Here is a 26565-nt window from a genome sequence, read left to right on the forward strand (position 1 = left end):
TTGCCCTTCTTTGAACTTTTTTAATGCCAGTATATCTTTTTTGAGATGAGGAGACCATATCTGTATGCAGTATTCAAGATGTGGGAATACCATGGATTTAAGGGCAATAAAATATTCTCTGTCTTATTCTCTATCCCTTTTTTAATGATTTCTAACATCCTGTTTGCGTTTTTAACTGCCGCTGCACACTGCATGGACGTCTTCAGAGAACTATCCACGATGACTCCAAGGTCTCTTTCCTGATTAGCTATAGCTAAACTAGCCCCCATCGTATTGTATGTATAGTTGGGGTTATTTTTTCCAGTGTGCATTACTTTACATTTATCCACATTAAATTTCATTTGCCATTTTGTTGCTCAATCGCTTAGTTTTGTGAGATCTTTTTGAAGTTCTTCACAGTCTGCTTTCGTCTTAACTATCTTGAGCAGCTTAGTATTATCTGCAAACTTTGCCACTTCACTGTTTACCCCTTTCTTCAGATCATTTATGAATAAGTTGAATAGGATTGGTCCTAGGACTGACCCTTGGGGAACACCACTAGTTACCCCTCTCCATTCTGAAAATTTGCCATTTATTCCTATCCTTTGTTCCCTGTCTGTTAACCAGTTTTCCATCCTTTACCAGATCATAGATAAGCCCCAGGTAATAGGCAGAAATTTAAAGTTTAAAAACTAGAATTTGGATTCACCACAGGCTGGTGAATATTTTGTTCCAAACCAGAAAGCTATTTACCTCTAACCTTTAATACAAGACCTAGGAAGAGCATGTGCAGTTGTGCCCATGAATGCAGTTCCACAAAAGTAAATGTGAAACATTTTCTTCAACTTTCTGCTGGGAAGCTACCAGAAAGAACTGTGCTGTGGTTGTGTAAATGAGAAGGTCGCAATACCAGAAGCTCTGCAGTTTTTGCAGGAAAAAGGGAGACTTGCAGGTTTTGCCCCTCTCTCTTTAGAGTCAGTAAAGCTATTGACCATCGCAAACATCTGGTTGCCCACAGGTAATCTTACTCTTGATCTTGAACATCTGATGAAACTCACTATGAAATGTCATCAGAAGTCTCCTTTACTTTTTATAATTTAAGGGGTCCATCATCTCTTCCTGAGAGCAAGCAAACTTCATGCCATGTCAGCAAAAAAAACCTTTTTTACAATTATTTGCCTCAAACATTGATATTTTACTGCAATAGGCATTCTATACATACTTTATATCATGGGTTCTCAATGAGGGGGTTGTGAACACGTCCACAGAGCTGAACAGGAGACACTACCTTAGATAGATTTTTGCCACAGTTACTTGGAGGTTAATAGGTATACATTAAAACTTACTGAAAAATATAAAGGTTGAACCTCTTAAAATGTAGCTTTAGTGTTCTTCTATTCTACTGATCAACAATTCTTATATCATTTCAGTGGATGATATGCCTTGTTACCTATTAGCTTAAGCTAGTAACTTAATTTTGCTTGGTTTCATTTAGATTTATAACCCATTGACAGATCATTGTGAGAGCATGTAGTCATCTGGATTTAACTTGAGACAAGTTGGAGATTAGATGATAAAGAAGTTTAAAAAACCCTTAGTGGGTAAAGCCAGTTTTATCCAGATCTATTCAAGTTCACAGACTTTAATTAACAGTTTGAAATTTATAATATTGCTTGAATTTTAGATGGGTGTGAATTAACACTGTGTTAAGGGAGCCTAGACAAAAGGACATGAGTTGCGTCACAGAAAGTTATTCAATGTGATGCAAATTCAACAGATGAATTCCAGCAAACAGATGCACGATCTGAATTAATTTTTAAACTCCACCACTCTCATACACTCAGGGGACTTTAGTGCCTCACATTGACAGGCACAGCACATTGCTAATTTCATTCACAAGCTTAAAAAATTCAATACATTTTAACATATGAATCTATTAGATTTTAAAAAGTGTAAGTAGCATCAGGATATCCCAAAACTAAAAAAGATAATTTCTCTCAACTGGGATTTCAAATCAGTAATCTAGCTAGAAGGATTATGTTTTTATAAATGAAACCCGTTTTACACACTTCCCATACAAATTTTGTTATATTATTATACATAGCAATGCCTGTTACTAAGCAAGATTTTCTTTTACTGTTAGGATGGTTTTCATCTGTGACTTAGCAAAAAGCACAGGATTTCCTGACTCCAGAAACGTTACTGACTCAGGGGACTGAGAATGGGATTATTATAGCCTTTCAAATTGCTGATTCAAATCCAGTTTGGATTGTTAACAACTGTTCCAAATGGATGGCTGTCCATATGAAAAAAATCACCACCATCAAAACATTCATTAGTTGTTGACAATCTCAGCAGAGAAACCAAGGATTCACTGGGCTTGGAGACTAAACTGTCTTTTCACTACATACAGCTGGTACATGATCTGAGCATAAACAAGCCTTTTCTCTAGAGTTGTTAGTCAAGGACCTTTCACTTTATCATCAGCAACATTTGTATCACACCCTTCCCTGGACAACTTACAGTCTCGATCAGGCATGACATACAAATAAGGGTAATGGAAGTTAATGGGATGGGAACAGGTCAGGGTCACATATGAAGATCACACAATAACTTAGATTAGTCATGCATAGTTCCTTAAAACATTTTGTTTGAGCTTCATCCCCATCATCAATATTCACCAAACTCATCCACTTCTAAAGAATGCTGCAGCATTAAACTCACAGGTACTGTTAAACAAGCATATACATGTATACATGCACAAATACATTAAAAAGGGAAAATTGAAAGAGAAAATATTCGCTGCAAGTTTGGTAGTAAAAATGCTGTATTTCTCGCCTCAATGTGGCAAATATAAAGTATCTCTTTCTGATGTAATGCAGCTATATTTTTTTACTGATTTACTGAATTTTAGCATTACATACTATAACATATTTTCTGCCTTGCTATTTGTGCATTGTATTCCACAGATGCCACAGAGGATTGTGTTATATATGAAAAATATATATGTTGGCAGTATTTACTTATTTTTATTTCCTATATTACTATAATAGATTTTTATCCTAAGGGCCTGATTTTCAAAACCAGGTTCTTTTTTTGCTCATGCAAATATTTATAGGCACAGTTAATTGTCAGAAAAAATTATGGTATCTAGATACTGCATTGAAATATCATGTTAATGGGGATTATATAAGATCCAAGATAGATACAATTGAGATTTATCTCTAACTGCCATATATGCCAGCACAATCTGGTAGCTAGATATCTAACTGCTCTCATTTGCCTGCTCCAAATTTCAGTTGCCGAATCAAAGACTAGTTTTCAAGATCAGATCAAGTCTTGCTAAAAAGCTGTCTAATTACAGCAACATCACAAAGTGGTACAAGTGGGCTCGAATTGCATCTTTCTTTTTTCATATGCTTCTAAATTAGTGAAGCTTAAGATTCTTATTCTACTCCCTTCTGCTTTTTCTTTACCTCCCAGGGCACAGCAGGGTGTCCAGTTTATTTAGGTTTAAAAAATAGTTTTGAAATTGTACAAATGTTTGTAGGAGACTTGTTAGTGCAGATAAGTAAAAAGACAAAGATTCTCAAAATATTTTGATGACATAGAAGATAAAGCTGTTGGGATTTTTTCTACTGAGTGTAAAAGAAAGCTCAGTTAGACTAATATACAATAGAGATGGGCTGAGGAAGCCAAACCCAGATATGATTAGAATCTGTTTCCATTTACCCAAACTACCAAAGTTTAAGAACGTCGGATAAAAGATTCCAGTTTGGGCATATTTCTAGTGCTGGGATGACTGTTTTACTTTTGGGAATTGATCTAACAGTAAATCATGCCTTAATTTTAGCATAGATCAGTTTGAAATAGACATTAGATTGGAACCTCTTGCCCCAGCTTGAAGGCATGCTCTATAGAGGGTGGATCCAGAACATTTTATAAAGAAGTTCAGATTTGCATCTGAATTTTATCTGAATTCTGTGGCTTGGCTCCATCTTTAATTGTGATCCTTACAAGGTACCCTTTTCTGGGACTTGGGCAGTCTCTTGGCAACAGAAGTGAACCGAACCCCAGCAAACCATCAGCAAGTTCAGAGAATGTTTTTATACTCCTGATACTACTCTGTGGTACATATCAAATGTGGCTTTTTGTTCTGAGAGGTGATAATCAGCTCTGCAGAACAGAGTCCAAAAGTTATACTGTTTATAGAGCCTGTACCCTAGAGCAGAGGTTCTTCTTCAAGTGATTGCTCATATCCATTCCAGTTAGGTGTGTGCGTCGTGCGTGCACGTTCGTTGGAAGATTTTTACCCTAGCAACTCCGGTGGGCAGGCAGGTCGCCCCCTAGAGTGGCGCCGGCATGGCGCCTGATGTATACCCCTGCCGGCCCGCCCGCTCCTCAGTTCCTTCTTACCGCCATGTCGGTCGTTGGAACTGTGAAGCACCCTCCTAATGGAAGCAGCGCTTAACCCTCCAGCCTTGACGCCTAGTGCCGGCTCCGCTCCGGCACCGGACCGCGCCGGCCCCGGGAAAACGCGTCGGCACCGGCCCTCCCGAGCAGTGGGCCCCGACGCAAGGCCTTCGACGTCTGCCACTCCAGCCAAGCAGACTCGGACGGAGCACCCGGCACCAACTACTGCCGCGGCACCGATGGCAGGGATTCCGTCAACTCCGGGCCCGGGAGGTCCGTCGAGTCTGATCCCTCACAGCTCCCCCATAAGATCTGGGGTTGAGCTAATGGTCCCCTTGACGCCGGAGACATTTGCTTCGGCTCGGGACCTGATTGCATTGACTGAGCCTACGCTGCCTCAACCCCCGGTGCCTCCGGTGCGGGTTCTACAATCAAAAGGCAAGCCTGTGGCCATGCGAGCACCGTCTCCGGTTTCACCGAGCCGGCACCAGTCCCCATCACGGTCCCGGCACCGTGGACGATCTCGATCAGGGCGCCGTTCGCAGTCCTGGCACCGCTGTCCGCGGCGGTACCAGTCGTACTCGCGGCGCCGGTCCTCTTCATGACAGTCCCGATACTCCTGGCACCGCTCTGGCTCGAGCCACCGCTACCGGCGCCGAGATTCGAGAAGCCGCTCACATCGTCGGCATTCTACATCCCAGTCGACCTCCCGGCACCGTGCTGGTGGCAGGTCCCAGTCTTGATCCCGGCACCAATATGACTCCCGGCACCGGTCCCCGGCACCGAGGAGGTCTCCGCCGTCTAGACCGAGGAACCCATATCAGTCCCATTCAGCTCCACCCTGGCCGTCCCAACAGCCGTCTGTCTCCTCTCAAACAGACAGCGCGTACGCTATGGACACTGACAGGCCTGCTGCTCTCTTCCATGATCCCCCCTCCCAGGAGCATGGACTGCAGCAGTGGGGCTTCTGGACTCCCTGGGCATATCATCAAGCCCAAGGGCCACAGCAGGTTCCCCCGCATTCAACGACATCGGAACACAGGGCTCCGGAGGCCACATTGTCTCGTCCTCCCCCTTCCCCTGCAGAGGAGGGGTTGTCTCGCCATCGGGATCCTGATCTCCCTCCAGAGCCGGAGGCACTGCTCCAGACGGAGCCTCCTGCAGATCCACTCCTGCCGGGTGTCTCCTCATCATCCTCCCTGGATGAGGCAATGGCTGGAACAACATCCACCAGCCCTCCTCCGCTCGACCTCAGGGCGCATTAGGACCTCCTCAGGCGCGTGGCGCAGAACATGAACTTACAGGCTGAGGAGGTCTCAGAAATTGAGGATCCAGTGGTGAGCATATTATCTGCAGATGCAGCCACTCGGGTCGCCCTTCCCTTTGTCCGGACCATTCAGGCCAATGCCACTACTATCTGGCAGTCACCGGCGTCTGTTCCCGCTGCGGCACGCGGCATGGAACACAAATACATGGTGCCCTCGAAAGGGTACGAGTATCTCTATGTTCACCCACTCCCGTGCTCCCTCGTCGTACAATCTGTGAACGAGAGGGAGCGTCACGGCCAACAGGCCCCGGCACCAAAGTCTAAGGAAGCGAGGCGCATGGACCTGCTCGGCCGAAAGGTCTATTCTGCGGGCACCCTCCAGCTTCGGGTGTCCAATCAACAAGCTCTCCTTAGCCGCTACACTTACAACACCTGGGCGGCAGCGGACAAATTCAAAGAGTTGCTTCCGCAAGATGCGCGTCAGGAATTCGCGGCGATCCTTGACGAGGGCAAGAAAGTATCGAGAACTTCCCTGCAAGCATCTGTGGATGCCGCAGATTCGCCACCAGGACTCTAGCTTCTGGCATTACCATGCTCCGCATTTCCTGGCTACAGGTCTCTGGCCTTCCTCCAGAACTCCAGTACACCGTACAGGATCTCCCGTTTGAAGGCCAGGGCCTGTTCTCGGACAAGACTGACCCCAGGCTACAAAGCCTTAAAGACAAAAGGGTCATTATGCGCTTCCTGGGGATGCACACACCAGTCACCCAGCGCAGACCCTTCCGGCCTCAACAGCAGCGCCGGCCCTACCCCCAACCCCGCCAGAGGCAGGACTTCGCCAGACGTCGAAGTAGGAACAGCCGGCGTAGACAATCGGGCAACCAAGGAGGGCAAACCAGAGCTCCTCCAAGGCTCCCTCTGGCCCAAAACCTTCATTTTGAAGGTGCGCCCGAGGGCGCTGCACCAGTTTCCCTCCTGGATCCATCCCCTTCTTTTTCCAGCCGTCTTTCGTTTTTCCTCCCAGCGTGGTCCCGACTAACATCCGACCGATGCGTCTTATGCACATTGCAAGCTGGATACCATCTGCAGTTTGTTTCGCACCCTCCCTCCCACCCCCCTCCCTCATCCCTCTTCAGGGACCCCTCTCACGAGCTACTCCTCCTTCAGGAGGTGCGTACGCTCCTCGACAAAGTTGCCATAGAGGAGGTCCCAGAAGCCGAGCGGGGCAAGGGGTTTTATTCCCATTACTTTCTGATCCCCAAAGCCAAGGGAAGCCTCAGGCCTATCCTAGACCTGCGGGAACTCAACAGATACGTGATGAAGTTGAAGTTCAGTATGGTATCCCTGGGGACCATTATCCCATCCTTGGATCCTGGAGACTGGTATGTCGCCCTCGACATGCAAGATGCAAACTTTCATATAGCCATCTTCCCGCCACACAGGCGGTTCCTTCGGTTCATGATCAACCGCTGCCACTATCAATTCGTGGTCCTCCCGTTCGGCCTCTCCACGGCACTGAGGGTGTTCACCAAATGTATGGCTGTAGTCGTCCCCCACCTTTGTCGCAGTTGCATACATGTATTTCCGTACCTCGATGACTGGCTGATACGGGGATCATCAGAGGCACAAGTCCTCAGCCACGTCCGCATGGTCAGCAGTCTTTTTGCGAGCTTGGGTCTGATCCTCAATATAGAAAAGTCAACACTAATCCCCACTCAGAGGATAGAGTTTATCGGAGCCCTTCTGGACTCTACTCTGGCCAGAGCCGTTCTTCCTCTATCAAGGTTCCAGACCTTGACGGCCAGCATACGACGACTGCAGGCAGCACCCTTGACCTCCATACGCACGTGCCTGACTCTATTGGGCCATATGGCTGCCTGCACATTTGTCACGGAGTATGCGCGGCTTCGCATGAGGCTCCTCCAGTCCTGGCTCATCAGTCAGTACCGTCGGGCCAGGCACCTTCTGGACACGGTTGTTACCGTTCCCCAGGACATATTAGGTTCCCTGCTGTGGTGGCTGGACCAGTCGGTGGTGTGTACGGGGCTACCATTCCATCCGCCTCAGCCCTCGGTATCCCTGACAACGGATGCCTCAGATCTAGGTTGGGGGGCCCATCTCGGAACCCTGCGGACGCAAGGCTGGTGATCACCTCACGAACTAGCCCTCCACATCAACGTACGGGAATATAGGGCAGTCCACCTTGCTTGTCAAACATTCCATCATCAACTTCAGGGTCGCTGTGTCTCGGTATTCACCGACAACACAACGACCATGTATTATATCAACAAGCAGGGCGGCACGAGGTCTTCTGCCCTGTGTCAGGAGACCGTAAGGCTCCTGACACCTCATTCACCTCACTCCATTCACCTCATCGCATCCTTCCTTCCCGGGCTTCGGAACACGCTGGCGGATCATCTGAGCAGATCCTTCCTTTCCCACGAGTGTTCCCTTTGCCCGGACCTCGCCCTTTCGCTCTTCCAGAGGTGGGGATGTCCCCGGATGGACCTCTTCGCGTCCTGAGGGAACAGGAAATGCCAGATGTTCTGCTCCTTTCAAGGCTGGGAACCCGGTTCGGTAGCAGACGCCTTCCTTATTCCCTGGACAACACATCTGTTCTACGTATTCCCTCCGTTCCCGCTCGTCCACAAGGTCCTTCTGAAGGTGCGCAGGGACAGGGCCCACTTGATCATGATAGCTCCAGCGTGGCCCAGGCAACACTGGTACTCCATGTTGCTGGACCTGTCTCTGGCCGACCCTGTCCCCCTGCCTCTTCACCTGGACCTGATCACCCAGGACCACGGCAGGCTACGTCACCCAGACCTTCAATCACTGCACCTCACGGCGTAGCTCCTGAGTGGCTGACCTGGTCTGAACTCCGTTGCTCTACCCCAGTGCGGCAGGTGCTCCTGGGCAGCAGGAAGCCTTCCACTAGAGCGACGTATTCAGCCACATGGAAGCGCTTCACCTGCTGGTGCACAGAACAGAGTTTCCTTCCCACCGAGGTCTCCATTGCCATTATCTTAGACTACATCTGGTCCCTCAAGGAGCAGGGCCTGGCGATATCATCTCTTCGGGTTCACCTGGCAGCCATCTCCACCTTTCACCCAGCGGGGGATGGCTGCTCGGTGTTCTCTCACCCTATGGTAACTAGATTCCTTAAAGGCTTGGAGCGTCTCTACCCCCAGGTTCGACGCCCTTCCCCTACCTGGGACCTGAACCTAGTTCTGACCCGGCTCGTGTCCCCTCCGTTTGAGCCATTAGCGACTTGCTCCCTGCTCTATCTCTCCTGGAAGACTGCCTTCCTGGTGGCCATCACCTCAGCCAGATGGGTGTCGGAGCTCCGGGCCCTCATGGTAGATCCCCCGTATACTGTGTTCCACAGGGACAAAGTCCAGCTGAGACCGCACCCAGCCTTTCTCCCCAAGGTGGTCTCGACCTTTCCTGTCAACCAGGACATCTTTCTTCCTGTCTTTTTCCCAAAACCCCACTCATCCCGCAGGGAGCAGCAGCTTCACTCACTGGACGTCCGTCGAGCGCTTGCCTTTTATATAGAGAGAACCAAGCCGTTCCGCAAATCCCCCCAACTCTTTGTGGCGGTAGTGGAACGTGTCAAAGGGTTACCCGTTTCCTCTCAAAGAATCTCCTCGTGGGTAACATCCTGTATCCGAGCCTGTTATGACTTGGCTCATACCCCTCCGGGTCACGTGACTGCGCACTCTACCAGGGCTCAAGTGTCATCGACAGCTTTCCTCACCCACGTGCCCATCCAGGACATCTGTAGGGTAGCGACCTGGTCCTCCATTCATACTTTCACTTCCCATTATGCCCTGGTCCAGCAGTCCAGAGATGACACGGCCTTCGGCTCCGCAGTGCTCCACGCCGCGACTTCTCACTCCGACCCCACTGCCTAGGTAAGGCTTGGGATTCACCTAACTGGAATGGATATGAGCAATCACTCGAAGAAGAAAAGACGGTTACTCACCTTTGTAACTGTTGTTCTTCGAGATGTGTTGCTCATATCCATTCCACACCCGCCCTCCTTCCCCACTGTCGGAGTAGCCGGCAAGAAGGAACTGAGGAGAGGGCGGGCCAGCAGGGGTATATATCAGGCACCATGCCGGCGCCACTCTAGGGGGCGACCTGCCGACCCACCGGAGTTACTAGGGTAAAAATCTTCCGACGAACGTGCACACGCGGTGCGCACACCTAACTGGAATGGATATGAGCAACACATCTCGAAGAACAACAGTTACAAAGGTGAGTAACCGTCTTTTCTCAAACTGTGGTCCGCGAGCTCCATTCAGGTGGTCCAGGGATATTTCCCTCTAAGGTTTGCACCTGGGTGGCCCGCACACAAGAGAATGAAGGGCCACCCACCTGTGTGGCTCCACTAATTAGGTACCTGGACCCTGGAGAAGATGCACATGTATGGTGAGGTGGTGGCCTTGGGGAGAATAGGGGACAGGTAGCAGGGGGCAGTGGGGTGAGAAGAGGGAGCGGGGGGGAATTTGGGACGTGCAGGGCTGCGGCGGCCAGAGAAAGAGGTGACTTTCCCCAGCTCGAAGGCTGCTGTGGTGAGGGAGTGACCCCTCTCCTTCCCACCCCCAGTTCGGGGGCTGTTGTGGTGGGGGAGAGAAGGAGAGACCCCCTCCTTCCCAGCCCCAGTTTGGGGGCTGCCATGGCAGGGGAGAGAAGTCACATCAGGGCCAGCGCAACACATTAGGTGACCTAGGCTAACTAGGGCGCTAACATTTGGGGGGCAGCGACCGCAGCGGCCGGATCTTTGGCTGCCCCGGTCGTCGGCGGTATATTGGGGGCAGTATTTCGGGGGAAGGACCTTCCGCCGCCTAGGGTGCCAATAACGCTGGTGGCGCTCCTGGGTCACATCCGTCGCATTAGAAAGGTGCTACTGAGTTGTGGTTCATCCTCTCTAACCACTCAAAACAGACTCCAAAGAGAGCCTGCTGAACTCAAATTAATATGCAAATTAGATACAATTAACTTAGGTTTAAACAAAGACAGGGAATGGTTGGGTCATTACACTAATTGAATCTATTTCCCTCTGTTAAGTTCTCACACCTTCTATGGGTCATCTCAATTGTCACTTCAAAGGTTTTTTTTTCTCCTGCTGATGTTAGCTCATCTCAATTGATTGGACTCTTCCAGTTGGTATGCATACTTCCACCTTTTCATATTCTCTATGTATAAATATCTCCTGTCTGTATGTTTCATTCTATGCATCCGAAGAAGTGAGCTGTAGCCCACGAAAGCTTATGCTGAAATAAATTTGTTAGTCTCTAAGGTGCCACAAGTACTCCTGTTCTTTTATACTTGAGGAACTCCCACCAGTGCCTCCTGCTGCTTCCTTCCAAACTACTGCCTGGCTCTTTATGGAGGCAGGATGCCCTCTACCATGCCCATTATGAGGTACTAATTAGTCACAGATGAACTGGACCCATCCCCTTTAAAAGGGGATAGTCACCCTATGAGAGCAGGTCAAATAGTTGTAGATGTAACTCATTTGTCCTTCCTGATATTCATTCTTGCTATCACTTTACTCTTTTCAGACATACATTATATGTTTTCTTGCCATTGTGTTACTGTTTCTTCACAGCGCAGAATGAGCATGGCTGGAATATTCCATTACCAGAGGCAGAAATCAAATGATTTGGTTCATGCCAGGAAAGAACCATGAGATCACAGTGTTGCTGCTAAGTGTTTGGGGGTGGGTAAAATGCTGCTTTCTCTAATATGTATATTAAACAAGATGCTGCACAATACATCAGTAGCCAGTGACCACATCTCTGGCTCCACCTCAATCTGTAGAACTCCCCACTTTGTCTCAGGTAATCATTTATGCAGCTCAGCAGAATTTCTGTTTTCTTACCTTCAAATCTTACCAGAGGAATGTACAGCAGAGCCAGTAGTGTAGAAACATGTCATACCATCTTGGAAATTATCCCAGACTGGAGCAACTGCTGAAAGAAGCTTTGCAAGGTGCTGCTGACATCACTTGCAACCACATAGCCGCCCCAACTGTAAAGGTAGTGCAGTCTAACATTTACATCTTTAGACATTTTAGTCTGCAAATTATTGCAGGTTTGGATAGCATGCAGCTGTTTCCTGAAAACCTTTGTCTCTGTTCTTCATTTCTACCCATACATTTACAAATACACAGTTTTCAACATGCTTCACAGCTGCAGGTTGGCTCCTTGTGCAAGGAAAACGAGAAAGGGAAACACGGAGGGGACAATGCTGAGTAAGTTTTCTGTCCTCCATGGAAGTTAGTTTATGAAGTCCACAGTACACAGCTGAAACCATGGACCATCAGGCCTTAGTGTGTAAAATGCTGTACTTACTTAAAGCACTATATAAATAATTATTGTTGATAGGAAATGTGTAGTGAGATGGGCAACAGTTTTAAAAAATGGTACCTCTCTCCACCTTTACCTGTATGCCCAGTCATCATTTTTTACACATGCATATAGGATGCAAAGGTTTTGTTATTTTCATAGACTCTGGTGTTTCCAACCCGTAGCAAAGAAAATTTGGAAAGAAGAGTGGGCTTACAGAATAGGTTTGTTTTGTTTCTTATCCCCAGTTAATATCCTCTCTTCCAGATCAAGAATGGAGTGCCTCATGCAATATCTTGAGATGATGGAAAGAGTTTCTTTTCCCTCTTCCCCACGAGTTTTAAATTCTTAAAGAAAGTTATCAGTAGGGAATACCTTTCTGCTAAAGCCAGCGCTTCAAGTATCATCCAAACTAGTACTGTTTTTTTCATATAACACAAATCAGAAAATCCTTTCCCCACTTTTATAGTTGATGTTGAGTTTGATTAAGGGATACACTCAAACCCTTAGTTCTTCTTTGAATGCCTCTGCATATTCTCACATGTGGAATCAAGGTCCCTGAGACATAGGATTCCAGAATCTTCTGGGATGCAGTGTCTATCTTGGGCTGCCTATCCTCAAAGAGTTCAGACAGTATCAAAGGGGGAGCAGCCCCAAATGCTTTTCAGTTCCTGCCATTAATTCAGGGATTCCTAACCTAAAACTCGGAAAAAGGGGAAATCTGGATGTGGAGTTTGGATTAACCAGTTGCAAGGAACAGTTCTGTCCCTTTACCAAATAACATTATTGCTTTCACTTTCCTGAATCAGGCTTCTGCATTCATCTGGCATAATGGTTTGTAAATTGGGTTCAAAGTCACATCTCTTTTAAGACTCTTTTGCACCTTAATATGCTTTTTTTCTTTAGCCCAGGCTTCATTAGCCTTATTTACCCATGCATAGCCACTGATGATATAAAGCTAAATTTTGTAAGGTGAATAATGCCAAAAGAGGTCCAGAAAGTATTACCTTGGTCATCTTTCTCTTCTGAATAGTAAAGAGGATGATGCAATTCCTCCAGGAGTCAGTGGACAATATAGATTAGTTAGCAGTATTTAGAGCTATTTGTCCAACAAATTCACACAGTGACATTAACCGGAAACAATCTAACTACTTGAGGTGGGAACAATATCAACTGTTCCCTCTTAACCCTTCTATCTTAGAAAATCAAAGAATAATAAAAAAATAAATTTGGAAATTTAGCAGCAGATGCATAGCATGAATGCAGCAAGGATGCCTCTTGTAACCCTCAGGAAATTAATACGAGGTCAGTCGATCACTTGCCTTATCTGTGCAAACAGGTAATGTGAAACAGAGCAATGGTCTCACCCACATACAGTTTAATCAAATACTATGCACTGGGGTTTCCATAGTTTCAGCCTATTTAATTCAGCTCAAAATCTGCAGATTAGGTAACCTCCAAAAAATCTGATTGGGACATGTTCCCAATGGATGCCCGTTCATTTAGTTGGCATGGCTACTTCACATGGACCCGCTTTCCAGATTTCTATCCATAGAATATAACCTAGGAAGAAAAGAAGCCCTGTAAACAACACCTTTTAACCTCAGTACTCTCTCACATGCTGACAACTCAACATTAGATCTTAGACTTGCTTTCCTTCAAATACCATTTGTCCCAGTTCAAGCAGACTGTCACTAATACCAAAGTATGAACAGTGAGACCATGGAAAATTTAGGCTAAACATAGTACTAAATCTGCCTTTCTTGTCATTTCTTTTCTATCTAAAATTCATGATCTTGTGTGGAAATTACTATGTGGTATGAGGAGAAAAATATGAACTTTAAATAATCTAAACCTGCATTTTTCTCTCTATTTGTGCGCTTTAAATACATAATAAAAAGATAAAGATAAGATCTAAGTAATGTATAATAAATCTGTATTCTTGATTCTTTGTATGTGCCCATTTAGGCATAAACAGTGCTAATTAACATATGATTATCTTTATATAAAAGATTTGCCTTGAAACATATGTAATATTAGTACAAACAGGAAATAATATGTGTGTGGTAATATGTAACACAGTCATGTTGTACTGGAAAAGGAAGACTGGTTGTACTATACCAGTGGTCATCGACAGGTCGATTGCGATTGACTGGTTGATCCTAGAGGATCTCCTAGTCTATCGCAATCTACGGCAGTGTAGTGTGGCTGCCGCTGAGGCAGACTCCCTGCCTACCCCAGCCCACACCACTCTTGGAAGCGGCCAGCACAGCCCCGTGGCCCTGGGGGCAGGAGGGGCAGGGGATAGGCAGGAAGAACTGCAGGGGCAGTGCTTGCAGAGGGGGGCAGTGTGCGGAGCCACGTGCCCCCGTCCCTCCCCAGGGGCTGCAGCAGCATGTTGGCCCCTTCCAGGAGCGGTGTGGAGATGGGTTAGGCAGGGAGTCTGCCTTAGCAGCAGCCACACTCAGTCTTGCTGCACCCACTGCCGAACAGGAGTCGCCGGAGCTACGTGTTGCCCGGCGGAGGCTGCACCCCAGCCCGGAGCCAGCACCCAAACCCCTTCCTGCACCCTGTACCCCCTCCTGCACCCCAAGCCCCACCCTTACCCCCCTCCCAGAGCCAACACTCTGTACCCCCTCCTGTACCCCAACACTCTGCCCCAGCCCTGACCCCCAACGCAGGGCCAGCACCCTGTACCCTCTCCTGCACCCCAACATTCTGCCCCAACCCAGCGCCCCCTCCTGCACCCAAACTCCCTCCTACGGCTTGCACCTCTCACCTCATCCAGCCCCTCAACCCCATACCCCAAGCTCAGCTCAGAGCCTCCTCCCACATTGCAAACCCCTCAGCCCCAGGCCAGAGCCAACACCCCCTCCCGAATCTCAACCCCTACCTCAGCCCGATGAAAGTGAGTGATGGCAGGGGAGAGCGAGCGACTGGGGAGGGCAGAGATGGAGTGAGCGAGGTGGGGCTTTGGGAAAGGGGACGGGCCTCAGGGAAGGGGTGGGATAGATCCTGGTTGCCCTTAGATTCAAAAAGTGATCTTGGGCGTAAAAAGGTTGGAATTTCTGCAATAGCTACAATCAACTATATCCAAATTCATATATAAGAAATTATTAATCTGTGCAATATCTAAAGTAGGATTTATGAAAGCTAGAGATCCAGCTCTATTCAGTGTCGTCTTCTTAAAATGTAATTATATAAATAATTAAATGAAGTGCATACACTACTAGAAAATATTTCCTTTTAATGTTTTATTGAGTGGATAAAGCAGTTTTGTAGTATCACAATTAGATATCACAAATAGTATCATAGTATCACAAGTTTTGTAGTATCACAATTAGATTCACTAAGCTTTTAATACTGTATATGGTTTGCTCATTAAAGTTTAACAAGTAATAGTCTTATTTCTTTAAACTAGAAAAAGTATTTAATTGCAGTTAATTAAAATAGAATAATTATTTAAATCCCGCCTCTTTGGATTATGGCACAATAATCTAGAAGATGAGACTTAATATTTGCTTCTGCTTCTGCATAAGTTACCTGTTTTAAGAATCTCAGACAAGCAACCAAGCGTGCATGTCTATCTACAATCGTCTATATATGAATGTAGTGAGTACTATTTCTAATGAAGATATAGAAAACTAATTTTTTCTGCAGAGTTTTAGGGCATTTTATCTATCTACCCTGTCTATATTTTTTAATTTATCGCAGTTTCACGGCTGTTGTTTGTATTCTAACTTGCAGCTTTATTTTTCAATTCTGTGAAGGATTTGAGGTGCAGTTTGTGTGAATGATTCCCCAAAAAAAGGGCCTGATCCCGCAATAGGACTGCTCAGTTGAACAGGGCTTACTCATGTAACTCCTGGGCAGGTCTTAAATATGTATTATAAAGGGAGGAGGTCACTACTCATTGTTCGAAGTATCCTTTACTTTAAAGTCAGCACACATCACTGGATTAATGTCAAAAGTAGTTAATGGCAGGTACAAAAAGTTTATGGAATAACCAGATTTTTTCTAAAAGGTAGCAGGTTCCAGTGCAGGAGAGCAGTATAAATGTACTTGATGTCCAAACTTTAATCTCCTTTCTCTCTTTCTTTAATCCATAACAGGTGCTTTTCCAGCAGGAGCTTTGTATGCCCGAAAAGACTTACTTCAGAGACCTACACATGTTGCCACCAAAACTTTCCAAGCCTTGCGTATATTTGTGAATGATGAGCTCCGTGAACTCTATATAGGGTTGAAGATAGCTGAGAAGTTTCTGAAACCTGGAGGTCGACTTGTAGCCCTTTCTTTTCATTCACTAGAGGATCGTATCATCAAACGATTCCTTCAAGGAATAGATGTTTCAGAAAAGTTCAACCTTAACATAAGACAGAAGATAAGACAAGGACAAAAAAATTATTCAGAACAAGATGTGGAAGAATTCTCCAGTGAAAAATGCAACTCAAGGTGGACATCTATACAGAAAAAAGTGCTTACTCCCCAGGCTGAAGATGTTCAAGAGAACCCAAGAGGACGGTCTGCCAAACTAAGAGCTGCTATCAAACTGTAAAATAAAATAAAATACTCTGATTTTCTCTTTATATTAAATATGCTTTTGTAAATTTTCATCATTCAGACGGTACAGAAATGGTCAGATTGAAGAATAAAAGGAAAGAAAATAATTGATATCTTAGGATAGAGTCTGACTTCTATCTTCAATCTTCAGTTTTAATTAAGCTGGGGAATTGAAACGTGGAGCATCACGTGGTAAAGCAAGTCTAAATGGGCATAACTAATATTATTAATTTCTTTAGAAAAACAGTTCTTGAAACATAAGGCTCAGGTGTCTATAATAGCAACACTTGTATGTACAACTTAACCATGTAGGGCTCTATCCACCTACTAATCCGCAACATAAACTCCCATTGAACTATTCCAACATCAGTTCCACAATTGATCATGTTGTGTCTTATTGTTTGAACATATACATTCTTTAAAACAGCTAAAATTTGAAGTCTATTTAAAACTTCTTGTATGAGAAACATCATAGATTGAAAATTAATATTGGCTCCTTTTACATCTCGTTAAACAATTCATTGTTTTTAAAAATGATATAAAAAGTAGCTTAGGTTTCATCTACTTTAACTTTTTCCTCCCTTTATAAAAGAAAAAAGAAAAGAAAGAAGTGTTCTCTTTATTTGGACAATTAAAATGTGTGGCAGAATTTCACTTCTGATGAGTCAGTAGCTTGGCCAACTAGAAGAGGAAACATGATTTCTGTCTCTGAATTTGAATAGTTATTACACTAGCTTGTAAAAGAAAACTGGCTGCTTTTAAAACTCCAGACCTGATTCTGATCTCACCAATTTTATACTGGTATAAGCTCAGTACATCAGTAGACTTATTCCTGATTCAGATCTGAGCAAATGAGATCAAAATTGCATCCTCCATGTGTAATAAATTGAAATAGCAATATCCTAATTAATTCCTTTGGTAACATTACACTGATATTGGCAAATTTCTCATAAATACCCAGAGATATGACATTGGATGATGCAAATCACTGACAGGAAGTAAGAGATGAATAATAATGGGCGCGTTATACTTTTCTGAAAGTGTACTGTTTTTCCTAGTTTTCATTATACATAGTATTAAATATAAATACAAACATTCCACTTCAAATAATAATACTTAATATTGACATCTGTTAGAAACAGCAGACTGTATTTAAATAGATATTTTCCCCTCCAAACATTATATTTGAATAGTTTGTTATTTTTGGTTAAAGTTGTACCTTGAACTGCATCCCCATTTGAAGTTTTTAAAAGATTTTTATGGCTGAAATATTTAGGTTCAGAACAACGTGGTGCTGTACTGTGGTGTAGGTAGAAGCACAGAGAGAGATGTGATTGCAACAAAGGTAAGTGCTGCATTAATAATATCCCAAAAGAGTTATGGAAGAGTCCGTGCTGCTTCTGACCGTTTGCATAGGGGTATCTCCAAAATGCCAGCCCTTCCATTTCCATAAGTATGGTTGCTCATACCAGTTGGGTCAATATATCATCAACATAGGGAGAACATATGTCCCACTGCAAATATTCTTTCAATCTGGCTTATTTTGTGCTCGCCTGGAGTTTGCCGAGTCCCATAACAATCTCTGGGTGGGGTCAGCTGAAGCATGCCTGTGTATCTTGAACTGTTTCAGTTTCACTCAGTAGATAGAGTAGCATACATTTGGATACCACTTTGAACATCTTGTTGTATTATGGTGCAAGTAGGGGCCCAGAGCACAGAGAGAATGTGGGGTTGCAACAAAGTTAAATGCTTATTCAGTAACAACCTTGAAGTGATATGGAAGAGTCAGCAGTATTTCTGGGGATAGTGAGGCCTAATATTCTCTCTCAGATTAAGTTCTGTCCAGTACACAGAGAGGTAGTAGTGTATTTTAATTCCCTTACGGTGGTGTGATCTAAATGTGTTTCACTTGTGGAAAATACCACCTCATTGAAAATCAAACAAGACTTCTCAGAGGATGAAAATGCATATATATCTTTTCTGGAATTTTTACTTGCAACCTGAACAACATGCATTTCAACACAACCAAATGCAATGTCATACATCTAGGCACAAAGAAGAGAGGCCACACTTACAAGGAATGCAGATATACTAAGAAGGTCTTGGGGGACATAATAGATATCCATTTGATCATGAGCTCCTAATATAATGGTATAAAGGGCAAACAGGATCCTCGTATATATAAGCAAGACAATAACAAGTAGGAGTAGAGAGATGGTATTACCCATGTACTAAAGTACTGTGTCTTTTTCTGGTGTCCACACATGAAAACGGATGTTGAAATATTGGAAAGCATTCAAGAAACAACTCCAAGAATGATTTGAAATCAGAAAAACGTGCTGTATAGCAAGAGACTTAGGAAGTTCAATCTATTTTGTTCACCTAAAAGAAGGGTAAGAGATCACTTGATCAAAGTCTGCAAATACCTACATGGAGAAGAGACAGCTTTTTAATCTAGCAGAAAAAGGCATAACTAGCTGAAGCTAGCCAAAGGTGCACATTTTAAACTGTGATGGTATTTAACCATTGGAAGACTATACCTAGGGATGTGGTAAATTTTCCATTACGTGAAATCTTCAAATCAAGACTGAATATCTTACTAAAAGTTCAAACAGAAAATATAGGTTTGATGCAGAGTTTATTGGATAAGGTTCATTATGTCTTTGTTGAAGGAGGGTCAGATTTAGATGCACATACTGGTCCCTTTCTGTCCTTAAAAATCTATGAATCTATGACAGCCTGATGAGAACATATCCTATTTTATTGTTATTGAATAGATTTTATTTAAACCTTTTGGGAAAAATCCTGGGCCAGTTGAAGTAATTTATGGTTTTATTGACTTGAATGGGTAAAATCCTGGTCTCACTGAAGTCACTGAGGGTTTTGCCATTGACTTGAATAGGGTCAGGATTTTGCCCTTTCAGTTTTGTAACTGAAAGCATTTTTAATTATTATAAAGACTAACATCACGTGAACTGCCTAACTTCAAGATATTGTGGTTTTCTAGAAAAATGTGTATATTTACCTTTTGATATTAATTTTGCTGCAGTACACATGTTCACTAAGTCACATAATCAGTTTTACTCATTAAAAAATTAAAGCCTCGATCCGGCAATCCATATTCAAGCAAAGAAAGGAATGCATGTATTATCCATTTTTGTGTTTGTTGTCCATTACTTTGGATAAATTACAGTCAGTCATTTGCAAACCTATTTACAGAGTTACTAATAGTTTGGTGAAATTATAACCTAAAATGTCAATATTTATCCATAGTAATTACACTGTGGTATCTGAAATACTTTACAGAGTAGCAGTCATATTAGTCTGTAGCTGCAAAAAGAACAAGAGTACTTGTGGCACCGTAGAGACTAACAAATTTATTTGAGCATAAGTTTTCAGGGGCTACAGCCCACTTCATTGGATGCATAGAATGGAACATATAGTAAGAAGTTATACATACAGAGAATATAAAAAAGTGGAATAGCCATACCAACTGTAAGAGGCTAATTAATTAAGCTGAGCTATTAGCAGCAGGAGAAAAAAAACTTTTGTGGTGATAATCAAGATGGCTCATTTTAGACAGTTGACAAGAAGGTGTGAGGATACTTAACAGGGGGAAATAGATTCATTATGTATAATGACACAGCCAATCCCAGTCTCTATTCAAACCCAAGTTAATAGTATCTAGTTTGCATATTAATTCAAGCTCAACAGTTTCTTGCTGGAATCTGTTTTTGAAGCTTTTCTGTTGCAAAATTGCCACCTTTAAGTATGTTACTGAGTGACAAGAGACGTTGAAGTGTTCTCCCACTGGTTTTTGAATGTTATGATTCCTGATGTCAGATTTGTGTCCATTTATTCTTTTGCGTAGAAACAGTCCAGTTTGACCAATGTACATGGCAGAGGGGCATTGCTGGCACATGATGGCATATATCACATTGGTAGATTTGCAGGTGAACGAGCTGCTGATGGCGTGGCTAATGTGATTAGGTCGTATGATGGTGTCATTTGAACAAATATGTGGACAGAGTTGGCATTAGGCTTTGTTGCAAGGATAGGTTCCTGGGTTAGTGTTTTTGTTGTGTGGTATGTGGTTGCTGGTGAGTATTTGCTTCAGGTTGGAGGCTGCTCCTCATTTAACAGGTGCCACAAGTACTCCTATTCTTTTTGAAATACTTTAGTTTCTCTATTCATAGAGACAAAAAGGGGAAACCATTCTATTTCAGAAACTACTATTTGTAAATTCCTGCTTTTTAATAGCACCTATAGAACAGGAGGCTTTCTGTGCTCCATTTTTCCTAGAATAGTGCTGGTTTTATTTACTATAAATCATTTATATTACAATGGTACCTAAAATATTCCTGTACAGACATATTGGAAGACACATGGTTCTACTCAAATGGCTTATGCTCTAAGGAGACAAAGCAAAAGAAAGAAAAAATTGGGAAAGGGTTACAGCACATAAACATTGGCATGTCTTGTTAGATCCATGTTGTTGGCTTTATTATTATAATCCAAAGTAAAGAAATAGCTAAATGTCAGTGTTGACTCATTTATTGTAGGTGTTAAGTAGAAGTGTGTCATGGAGGGGAAGGGGTTCTGAAAGAAGAGTGTAGTAACTTTACACAACAATTGGTTGCCATTATTCCATTTTATGCTTAGTTCCGGAGATGGTATTAAAGGATTCATTCTTGCATTTCTTGAGCTCCCAAACTTCCCAGGGCAGGGCCTTCAATGGAACTTTGACAATTTATACCAGCTGAGGATCTGCTTCATATTCAACTACATATGTATATTGAGAGACCATGAGAGATTATCGTTTGATCCAGGTGTGTGGGTGTTTTTACATGTAACTTACTTACACTGTTATGCATATAATTATGTCAGGAGAATATTCAGATCTCAGTGCACAGATCGTTGTGTACTGCACACTGAAATTAAAGTATATCTCATAGACTAAATAAGACCACAGTGACATAGCTAATATCTTAAAAATCATTTAAGTGGCTTTAGAAGAACGTTCTTTTTACCTGGATGGGAGATAAAGAGGGCAGGAGGAAATAGTTTGTTTCATTAAAAATGTAAGTTAAATGCAATAAAACTGAGCATTAGCTCATAGTAAATCAGTTTATGGTGAGGGTAACTTTGATAAAAATACATTTTATCAAAAACACCTATATTACTACTTTGTTCTATTTTCTCTTTTGTTCACTGTCTATTCCTGATGTGTTACAAAAGTGGCTCTCAACCTTTCCAGCCTACTGTACCCTTGCAGGAGTCTCATTTCTCTTGAGTACCTCCAAGTTTCACCTCACTTAAAAACTACTTGCTTACAAACTCAGACATGAAAATACAAGTGTCATAGCACATTAGTACTGAAAAATTGCTTATTTTTTCATTTTTACCATATAATTATAAAATAAATTGATTGGAATATAAAAATTGTACTCACATTTCAGCGTATAGTATACAGAGCAGTATAAACAAGTCCTTGTCTGTATGAAATTTTAGTTTGTACTGACTTCACTAGTGCTTTTTATGTAGCTTGTTGTAAAACTAGGCAAATATCTAGATGAGTGAATGTACCTCTTGGAAGACCTATGTGTTCCCCTGGATGAGAGCCACTGTGCTAGAAGAAACAGTAGAATGATGTACTATATTTTATATATATATATATATATAATATAATGGGAGATATACCAATCTCCTAGAACTGGAAGGGACCTTGAAAGGTCATTGATTCCAGCTGCCTGCCTTCACTAGCAGGACCAATTTTTATCCCAGATCCCCAAGTGGCCCCCTCAAGGATTGAACTCACAATCTTGGGTTTAGCAGGCCAACGCTCAAACCACTGAGCTATCCCTCCCCTGTGCATATGAGTGAGGAACATGGTTTTATATGCATAATTTAAGGCAATGGTGGAACTAAATCTGGATCTTTAAATCCAGATCCATGTTTACTTTTCTCTGCCTCTATACATTTAGAATTGTTATAGTATTTGAAAATATTTTTTGACATTTCAGTTTGTGTAAGACGATCACAGACTAAATGAAGAAAGCAGAACCTTTTCTTCCTCAGAAAACTATAATAATAAATTATCTGCCAGTTGTTAATCAGCATGCTATTTAATATTTCTGCTTTATATAAAATATTCTGTTTTATAACATATGTCTTACTATTCATAATGCTGTCATTATATCATTGAAGAATAGCATAAAAAGTGCATTTATTATTCAACAGAAGTCTGGGGTAAAAAACATTTACTGCCTAGAAATTTGTTACTGTTCCAGCCTTGCCAAGTCAAAAAAATGTAAACAAAGTTTAATTTTCATTTTGTTCTACCCTGATCTTCGGGCAAACAATTTACTTGAGACTTTTAGAAGTTATTTTGATAGTTTACATTGCATACAATCAAGAACAACTGAAGGATTTTTTTATTTTTCTAATATTATTTTGAAAATTAATAAATTTGACAATAAATTGTTACAGATGTTTCTTTAAAATGCAAAACTGGAGATACAGCTCCCTCTGTCTTCCTTGGGTATATAAGTGTTTTGCTTCTTTACCTGCAAATTACCGTGAGTACTGTTTCACTTTTAGAGGTGGGCAATTAGTTGCCGATTGTTATCACAAGAAAAAACAAGACAAACACATGTAGGTGCCTTCCTATACAGGACTGTTGTTGGTTTTTTTAACTTATTGTATCCAGAATTGAAAAAGATAAAGGTCACATAACAAATGAGAGCTGTTTTGCCACCCAAAAATCCTTCAGTTAAGGTGTCTAACTCAAAAGGCCAAAAACTAAGGTACTCAATAATAATCACAAGGCCCAAAATAAAACTAGATAGAATATACATTAGTGAAAATGTCTAGCCACTTTTTAGTAGATTGGCTGTCACTAAAGAAGTACCATTGGAAAATTTGTCTTTTTCTATAATGACCATTGGCATTTACAAGTGGAGGCATTTTTATGTTGCTGGAAGAATCCATGTAAACAGCAGCATATTAGGACACATGACTGATTTTGAAATCAAAATAAATGGCACATAATGAGGTACATCTTAGAACACTCATTTAATTCCAAAATATCTGATCAGGGACTTATGTGTCACTGTACTCCTGTGTCAGATATTTGATGTCAAAAAAGAAACATTTTGGGCAAATCACACCCTACAGAGATGTGGTTGTAGCAAAAGCAATGTGAGCGGTTTCCATTGTACTTTCTCAATTTCAGCTTATGTGTAATTTATATTTGCAATTAATAGTAGTAATCAGAATAACGTACTAACTTCATCAGTTTTGTGAAACTTATTAAAAACCAATCACCGCAAAAACAAAAAAAATTAAAAGAATAGCATCAAGAAGTTTAGGCTCAAAATATTGAACAAGCTAAATGATTTCTTGTCTTACAGAAAGACAGCAGTCTTTCCACAATTAAAGTTGAAACCAATTTTCTATTTTAAGCCCTGTTTTCTGCATATCACAACCCCAAATCCTTCTAATTTCTGGATTTCTTTTTCATTTTAAAAGCCCAGGAAATTCTAAATTAAGTTGACAACTTCAAATATGCTCTTACATTTTTTATGATATGATTGTACTGTTAAAATTAAGGTAAACCCACCTAGAGTATACAATAGGCACTTTTCTGTTCTTGTAGTTGTTAATAGGAATTGTTTACCTGCTGCGTCCACAGGTTAGGCTGATTGCTGCTCCCACTGGCCTTGGTTCGCAACTCCAGGCCAATGAGGATGGCGGGAAGCAGCACAGGCTGAGAGATGTGCTGGTCGCCACTTCCTGCTGCCTCCATTGGCCTGGAGCAGCGAACCGTGGCCAATGGGAGCTGCAATCAGCTGAGCCTGTGGACACAGCAGGTAAACAATTCCTATTAACAACTACAAGAACAGAAAAGTGCCTATTGTATACTCTAGGTGGGTTTACCTTAATTTTAACAGTACAATCATATCATAAAAAGTATTTTAAGTATACGGCAGGTAAACAAACTGGCCCGGCCCGCCATGGTGCTTACCCTGGTGGGCCACATGCCAAAGGTTGCCGATCCCTGTATTAGATATTCAATTCAATGATTCCATAGAGTTTAAAATCATCAAATTTTGGTGTAGACCCATTCATAAGCTGACCCCGCTCTTTAATGCATCACTTTTTTGCCAAAAATAGTTGGCTCATGAACGAGTATATACAGTAATTTAATGTTCGCGATACAGAATAAACATTGACTACTGAATAGGGCTACTGAATATCATACTCCCTTTAAAATATATTAACCTGGTCAACTTCCGACCATTTCATTACAGGTTCATGAGTTTAATGATCCTTCTTAAACATATGTCCACCTTTTGTCTGTCTTAATTTCAAAACAAGACTTCACAGCATCTTTGCTTTAAACAGTTCTTTCTTTTGTCCTAAACAATTGTGGTAATTTTATTATAACAGTTCTATACTTAAAATCAAGGACCAGCTCCATGCTGCTCAAGTGAGCATATCAGATTCAATGTTGATGGTTCTTGGGATTTTATTGCAAGTCTAGCTATAATTGCCCTTTTTCTTCTCTTGTAGGCATGCCAATACATGGAAATCTCATCTGTCTGTAAAAAAATAGAGTAAGTTTCTAGTTCTTGTGCTTGCAGAAAAAATCTTGAAAATGTGACCCAAGTATGTCCTAAAGACTCACATACAAAATAAAAGAACCCTAAATGTATAACTTAAAAAAAACACAACCCTCATGATTTTTAAGCCAACCTTATGATTTTTTGAGCGAAGCTCATGATTTTTGAATGTGTGGCGTTGGCAATGCCACAGAATTAAAAATAACATTTTAGGGAAATAATATGTGGGTACTTGGGCAGCTGCCCATTTTCTGAATGCTCCACTGCCTGTTAACATACTTGTTCCCTACTTGACTGTTCATCTGCAGCATGGGTCCCAGGTCACTTGGTAGAATCATCGGGCATATTTCATACAATCAATTTCCCACCATTGGGCATTGGTGCACCTCAGTCTTTTCTTTTTTCTGCCCCTGTAGCACACACAGCTTAGTCTCCTGAGGGTTCATAGAATCATAGAATATCAGGGTTGGGTAGGGACTTCAGTCTAATTCCTGCTATTGAGCTCATTGCAGGGGTAACTGAATGGGGTTTAGTGTCCTAAAATGTGCAGTAACTCAGACTAGATGATCTGGTGAACCCTTCTACCCTTAAGTGTCATGAAACTATGTGCAGGATTTGCGTTAAAAAAATGTAACAGACAGTGGAAGAAAACGCAAAACTGTTTGTGTAATTTATCAGTTCTGTATATTCTGTTGTTTCTCTCATGCTATTCACTTGTATTATTTCAGTTACTAAAGAACACAAGCATCAATTAATTAACAATTTAAATGGAATTGTTTAAAAATCATGTAATTAGGAAAATGCCTGGATTAAATCTGAATGTGCAGTTAGGTACCTAATTATGTTTAAAATGGTTGTACACTTACATAGATTACTGGCCCTGGGCCATCCCAGATGGTTTTATATTCATTTGTCTGTACATATTAGCTGCTCTTCTATGGTGCACCGCCTCATGGAAATTTTCAAGCACTTAGCGCATCAGTTGTCATTGTTGCTGCATAGGTTACAGATGTAGACATGCAACTTTTGTTTTAAAATTAGTCCATGGAATTTAAAAACAAAATGCAACACTTACGGTTTTCTTTCAATTGTTTTCCTATGAAATTGAGTCCTGAAGCAATATACTTAGGGGGAGCACCAGCAAAGTCTAGGGGCTCAGGTAAGAGTGAGCAGTAGGGTACCACAGACCTCCTGGCCTAGGATGGGGGTGCTGCCACCCAGGGGTGGAGTGGCAGGAGAAAGAGGACACAGGCCCACCTAACTCCACCATGTCCCAGCCCAGGGCCCTAAGAATGGAGGAGTGGTCCACCACTAGGTCAACGGTGATCTGCCTGCAACACGCTGACCTAGTATCAAGTCAATGCTC

General features: G+C 42.5%; 1 protein-coding gene across 5 annotated transcripts in view; it reads left to right on the plus strand.

The window, feature by feature from the left end:
* METTL15 (methyltransferase like 15) overlaps positions 1-19956 on the plus strand; it is a 217479-nt gene extending 197523 nt beyond the window's left edge. For all 5 annotated transcript variants that reach the window (XM_030560219.1, XM_030560220.1, XM_030560221.1 and 2 more), the window contains one exon: positions 16128-19956. In XM_030560219.1, coding sequence (XP_030416079.1) covers positions 16128-16570 — 443 coding nt within the window. In that variant the 3' untranslated portion in view covers positions 16571-19956. The remainder of the gene's footprint in view (positions 1-16127) is intronic.
* The last annotated feature ends 6609 nt before the right edge of the window (positions 19957-26565 follow it).

This window comes from Gopherus evgoodei, chromosome 4, assembly GCF_007399415.2.
Source record: "Gopherus evgoodei ecotype Sinaloan lineage chromosome 4, rGopEvg1_v1.p, whole genome shotgun sequence".
In the NCBI taxonomy this organism is placed as follows: domain Eukaryota; kingdom Metazoa; phylum Chordata; order Testudines; family Testudinidae; genus Gopherus; species Gopherus evgoodei.